The sequence below is a fragment of the Polyodon spathula genome, chromosome 23 (assembly GCF_017654505.1).
Source record: "Polyodon spathula isolate WHYD16114869_AA chromosome 23, ASM1765450v1, whole genome shotgun sequence".
In the NCBI taxonomy this organism is placed as follows: Eukaryota; Metazoa; Chordata; class Actinopteri; order Acipenseriformes; family Polyodontidae; genus Polyodon; species Polyodon spathula.
The window spans coordinates 14605571-14611583 of NC_054556.1; the positions used below are offsets into that span (position 1 = coordinate 14605571).

At 36.8% G+C, this 6013-nt stretch overlaps 1 protein-coding gene across 3 annotated transcripts; it reads left to right on the top strand.

The window, feature by feature from the left end:
* Nucleotides 1–62: 62 nt before the first annotated feature.
* On the top strand, nt 63–4069 carry zgc:152986 (uncharacterized protein LOC101884054 homolog). 3 transcript variants are annotated; one of them, XM_041225223.1, is made up of 4 exons: nt 63–145; nt 996–1074; nt 1617–1840; nt 3296–4069. In XM_041225223.1, the coding sequence occupies exons 3-4, from the start codon at nt 1621–1623 to the stop codon at nt 3691–3693; spliced, it is 618 nt and encodes a 205-aa protein (XP_041081157.1). In that variant the 5' UTR covers nt 63–145; nt 996–1074; nt 1617–1620; the 3' UTR covers nt 3694–4069. The 3 variants fall into 3 exon arrangements, with proteins under 3 accessions (XP_041081157.1, XP_041081158.1, XP_041081159.1); XM_041225224.1 differs by lacking the exon at nt 63–145 and having other exon boundaries at nt 532–1074; nt 1619–1840; XM_041225225.1 differs by lacking the exons at nt 63–145; nt 996–1074 and adding an exon at nt 1083–1361.
* The last annotated feature ends 1944 nt before the right edge of the window (nt 4070–6013 follow it).

The window sequence follows — 6013 nt, forward strand, 5'->3', positions numbered from 1 at the left end:
GGAAATAAAGTGGAAGGGTGCGTTTAAACTTAAGTCAAGCAGATTTTACAGATCCTCAGAGCCCACTCAGAGCTGGACGGTAATAATAACACAAAGCATTAGTCATACGGCAAGAGAAACTGACTTTTCTACCATTTCTAATTATGTAAGTGAATTTAAGAACCAATCTATGATAGTGACCGTTGAAGCTGCTTTTGTAATTCTGTCATGTGATGGCCTATGTCTTTCTTGATTTTTTTTTTTTAACATCTTTATGCTGTGTCTAATAGACCTCATGTTTGCAAGTGCTATAATCACAGTCTTTATCGAGAAGAATCACAACTTTATGCAGTGTGTGTGTGTGTGTGTGTGTGTGTGTTTTCTCCTTATTTCTGTGTATTTGTATTTTTGAAAGTTAATGCTTTTGTGTTTTTGTATTAATCTGTCTAACTGGGGTCCATCTATAGCAGTTATTTATCTGTAAAAATAATTTACCCGATACAGCTGTCCACACCCCTCGGTGTTACAGCACTTACCTGTGCAGAGGGGATGACACTATTCCACGCAGTCAGCTTCCCAAGATGCACTTAAAGTTATAAGGGTTTCCAATACTCTAGAATCACACTACTTATAACCTTGTTTTACGATCTTCTTCTAGGGCACAGGTAGTGTGTTCGCTGCATTTCAGTTGAGAACACCTTAAAACCTGCCTGCAAACTATCTCGAGGAGCTAGATTTGTTGGCATTGAAACGATCCTGCAGTCAGTATAGTACAGCACTGCCCTCGGTACTGACCACAGGTATCCCCAGTTAGTACGCGACTGTTAGTTCATTGCAATTGACCAAAGGAGTCTAGTTCTAAGTGACTCCTGAGATAGACTAATGCAACCGAGCTGCCTGGAAATACACACATGAAACCCATCAAATAATTCATTTTTAACGTATAACAATGTAGAAATAATTTGTTCACTCTCCAATGTGCACGCCGAAACCGCTGCACGTCCTTTTATTCACAGACTGCAGTGGAAAGTATTTGCTTTTTTCTTTCGGATACGCCGAGTCAATCCGCCTGAGCTAGCAAAAAGCAACACTCAGGTAAGCCCAGACTCCTGCATCTTTCTCCTCATTAAGACGAATTGTTACCGATTCTGGAAAACACACCCTTTTAACTTTTGAAAATTGTAACTGTATGAAAACTCTAATGGTTAACGATACTAATTTGCAAATGACATATGTTCCGTTACATGATATAAACCGTGAGTGTTTCCGTAGTGGAACACAAAATAAAGTAGGCCTATGATGTGTTTGTTTACATTCGAAATGAAGGACTATCCATTTAAATACTAAAAAAAATGACACCGACGACTTTTTAACTATGAAAGGTGAGTCGATTTGAATAGTCCTGTTTTGTTTTTGTTTTTTTTTCTTTTTTTTTTAAAAACCTATCTCAGATCACACGAATTTGACTGGGTATTCACGAGACACGGCTAAAGGAATACCATTGACTGTTTGTCTTTACATTCAATGTAATAGCTAGTTGATTATAGTAGCTGTTTTTTTTTTATTATTATTATTATTATTATTATTATTATTATTATTATTATTATTATTTGTTTGTTTATTTGTTTTTTTAATAGAGGAATGGGCACTGTTTTGAGATTTCGGCTGGTCACAGTGCTCAGCTTGATAATGCTAGTGGAATTGATTGTGACCACACGGGATTACTACGACGTTCTGGGAGTTTCACCGTCTGCTACCGACAGACAGATCAGAAAGGCTTTCCACAGACTTGCTATGAAGTACCATCCCGATAAAAACAAGAGCTCAGAAGCCGAGATTCAATTCAGAGAAATTGCTGAAGGTAGGGTGCTTCTGATTTATTTGTTTTTAATTGTTTACAATAAACGCAAAACATAATAATACACTAAATGCATGAAACATCAACACACATAGCGCAGCGCTTAGTAAAATTAATGGCTGCTTTTGTTTATTTCTAATTTATGCTAAAAGTTGATTAAGTAGACCACTAGGGTATTTTATGAAAACAGTGGGTACATTTGAGATGTTAAATCCCATCATGACCGTACTAATGCAAATACATTGATTTTCATAAAGCTGTAATGCCTTGCTAAAAAAAAAAAAAAAAAAAACTGCACTACAACCCAGAATGACCGTGACACACCAATATGTAATGATTCAACACGTGGTTTTCCAGATCTATGCAAAACTGTAATCGTGACATACAGAATCTAACACTCTCAATAACTTATACTAAATAAAGTTAATATCTTGTTTCACCAGTATTGGATATGCACTTTCCAGATACATGTATGACTGCCTTCACTATAGCCCATCCTCTGGGATAATAACTACAAATACAGCTTTGGTAAATGTGGTCTTGCTTGCTGTTTTTACTGGTGGCCTTTGATTTTTGAACATAATTATAACTCATGGGGACCTTCAAGATAATACTGACAACAGTGACGAATATGTGTACTTCACTGATTTAAATCATTTGATTATTACACCTTATTTTTAAAGACGGAAATGAACTTGAGACAGGCGAGCACTGTTGGGTGTTTGATTTTCATAATTTTTGACAGCAGTGGAGGTTTTTGGATCAATTGAATATATAACATTTCAATGTAAAAACAGCATGAAACACGCATGCCGGTACGCAATAATACATTTTGTTTTCAATGAAGGACAAACAGTCAAAAGATCTTTTAGTCATTCCCTTTGCGCTCATAGGACGTGTGTAGAAATGACAAGTTGCTATCTCAAAAGTTCAAATCCTAGTTTGGCAACTGAATTTCAGCTGAAAGTGGTACTAAAACTTTTATTTGAAAGGGGGATGCATAGTTTTGAATTTGGTTAAGGGACTACAATTTTTACTTGTATGCTTGTGGGTGTGTGTTACTGACATATAGTTTAGCTGACTAGATTACGTGGCAGATCGAAATATGTACTTGTTTTTAGAAGTTGTTTATCTGGTTATAGTAAAATAGGAACCATTTTAAGTTTTAAAATGTTGTTCTTCAATTCAGTACTCTGCCCTTCCACACTGGCATGCTCTACCCATGACACTTGCGGATGTGAAACCTTCACGCAGGCGTGGCCGCTTATGACCGCCCATCATGCATTTTGTCTCGCTCGACCCGGGTCAAAGCGTACATGGTTTCACTCCATGTGATTGTGACCCGGGCGGCCAGAACCCAGGTCGGGATCTGGGTAGGAGCGCCAGTGTGAAATGGGCTTTAGATACACTGTTAAATATTTGCATAGTGACATGCTAACTTGTACCTCTTATTTCTAGCATATGAAGTGCTCTCTAATGAAGAAAAAAGAAGAGAATATGACCAATTAGGGCAACAGGCTTTTGATGAGGAGGGGAATGACTTTGCCCAACCCTTTTTCACCTTTAGTTTTGATGACTTCTTTCAGGATTTTGAGATAGACACTGACAACATGTTCTGGGATAGCGCAGACACGAATGAGGAATTCCAGAACCATCACTTTCAGGAGCATGGCTATGACAGACATGACTTTTTTGATGGGGACAGTTTTTTTGGGGGGAATGAGTTTGAAGAGTCGGATATGGAACTAGGAGAGGGCAGCTTTAAAAGCAGTGTTGAAGGGGGGAGGTTTTGCAGGAGAGTTACACAAATTGATGAGGGTATAGTTAAAACCTTTACAGAATGTGATGATTATTAGGAAATTGATTGAAGACTGAGGATTTATATAGCTATTTTTCAATGCATTGAAAACATAATAAATTATATTTATTTCTAAATATGGACTCCTTTATCACTCCATGTGGAACTTTTTGTTTACATTTGATATTTCATCTAGTACTTTTTACCATATTTGTAACAAATGATTCAGTACCTTTTTAATTAGCAGTACCACATGAAATCTCTTGTCGCCATGGAAATGCAGTAATTAACTAGCTTCACTGCAGCATAGCACTGAAACTCCCTACTTTTAAATAGTAATGTCTGTGTGCTGTTCATGTTCTGCCTCTGTGGTATTTTAAAGATATTTGTAAAAAATAAAATGAAGAAAAAAGTTATTTTCCAACTTCCTGCTATCAACTTGCCCAACACTTATTTGGTGAAGTGTTCTTAATGAGAAGTTTGGGCAGTTTGTTTGATTGACTACTGGGGGGTAGGTACCATCCTTAATTTTAATTCACCCCATCTCTGTACATTTTGTAAAGTTACCTTTGAGTTGAGCGAAGTTAAGCTAATTGACTTGGAGGTCAGTTAGGGGGAACTTCGCCCAAAAAAGATTGTGATCGACTTGCACCCTAACACCCCCCCACATACATGTATATTTAAATGTATGATTCTTAAAAACGCACAGGCAAGCTGCTTTTTTATTTTTATTGTTTATACCTATATAGACAATATGTTACCAGGCCATTTGTTATTGACTGGCCTCCGTTTTACACAGTAAGGTCACAGTATGATTTGTATGAAGACATGCATATCAAATTATTAGTGATGATAGACAATGATCCTGTTCACACTACTGAGCTGCCCTATATTTAGGTCTGCAACCCTGTTCACACTTGCATTTTTAAGTCGCCTTTATGCATTCACATATGTGACTGAAAAGTTATCGGTAGATTTTTTTTGTAATGCAGCACAGAAGCAATTTTATGGCATGTATTAAAAAAAAAAAAAAAAAAAATATTGACTATTTTGACTTACTGTTATGGTGTGTAACAGGGTGACGGTCTGAGCTTACCTCCACTCGCAATAAAATTATTCTCTAATGAACACTGAGGTATTTCAAACACGGAAAACAGCTTACTAGTGTTGACAGGTGTACATATTTATTATTGTGATGAATAGTTCACTCAGATCGCAAATAACTACCAGGTTGTAGACAGTGACTGACATTCACAAGACAAACTCACAACTGACCACCTAATAGTACTACTGCTCCCTGCTAAGGAAAGACACTGCATTGAATACTGTCAAATATATGGCACATGTTTCCTCTCATGTATATGTATCTGTTTAACCTGCATGAATACCATCTTTGCTTTGTTTACAAACACGATCGTTAAACTATGCTATCGTTTACTCATTATTATTATCATTGTTATTATTATTCTCTAGTCCCTAACCATTACCAGTAAAGACTGAACATTAGCATTATCCCTTCTGTTGGAAGACTACCGAACATTTGGCTATAGAATAACATTAACAATAATAATCACAATAACAGGCATTGAAATATAACAAATATTACAGTGACATTTTTTTTTTTTTTTTTTTTACAATTTAAAATAAGCAAGTTACAAGCTTACCAGTGCAACTGATCAATAATTACTTCAAATATTACAAACAGTTCCGTGTTGTATAAAAAAATATTCATGTTCGTTCAACTCCCAAGTCTTTGACAGCCGGGTGGCTGTTGTAAAATAGAGCTGCAGTATTCTCCAGCCACATTGCCTGGGATGCGCTGGTGTTGAGCACAGAAAAGGATTCCATGTTTGCTGCTGTTTTACATTTCCTTTTATTCATTTTATGTTTAGCCCTTACTGTTACACAATCTACAGCATTGCTGCATGAGGTAAAGAACAGCACATTACGATCGACGCATTGATCCGATTAGGGATGATTGTTATTGTTTTCGGCATTTTTTTTAACAGCTCTGGATTTCTGACTGAAGTTAACTGAAGCCTCGTTCAACACTGAACTTGCATACCGGAAGCAGTTTTGTCAGACAGGTATGTTTACGGAAATCTAAAGCAAAGTTGCCTGTGTTAATGTTTATGTATTGTTCTTGTATTGATTTGGTTATCATCAAACAATCAAAACATTTTTTTGCAAGTTTTTTGCCCCACCCCAAATGTAAAACGATAAAAGCTCTGACATCATAGAAAATCTGCATTTTTTTGCATGTTATCATAGAAAATCAAATTGGTAATGCTATACGAAAAGGCCGGCCCTAGTCTGCTTTGTGTTCATACGTGTGTAAAGGCCGGCCCTGGTCCTGATCCCTGAAGCAGCCCATGGCC

Coding starts and splice junctions, on each gene's coding strand:
- zgc:152986 (XM_041225223.1), top strand. CDS start 1,621: ATGGGCACTGTTTTGAGATTTCGGCTGGTCACAGTGCTCAGCTTGATA. Junction 1,841..3,295: donor ATTCAGAGAAATTGCTGAAG/GTAGGGTGCTTC, acceptor TCTTATTTCTAG/CATATGAAGTGCTCTCTAAT.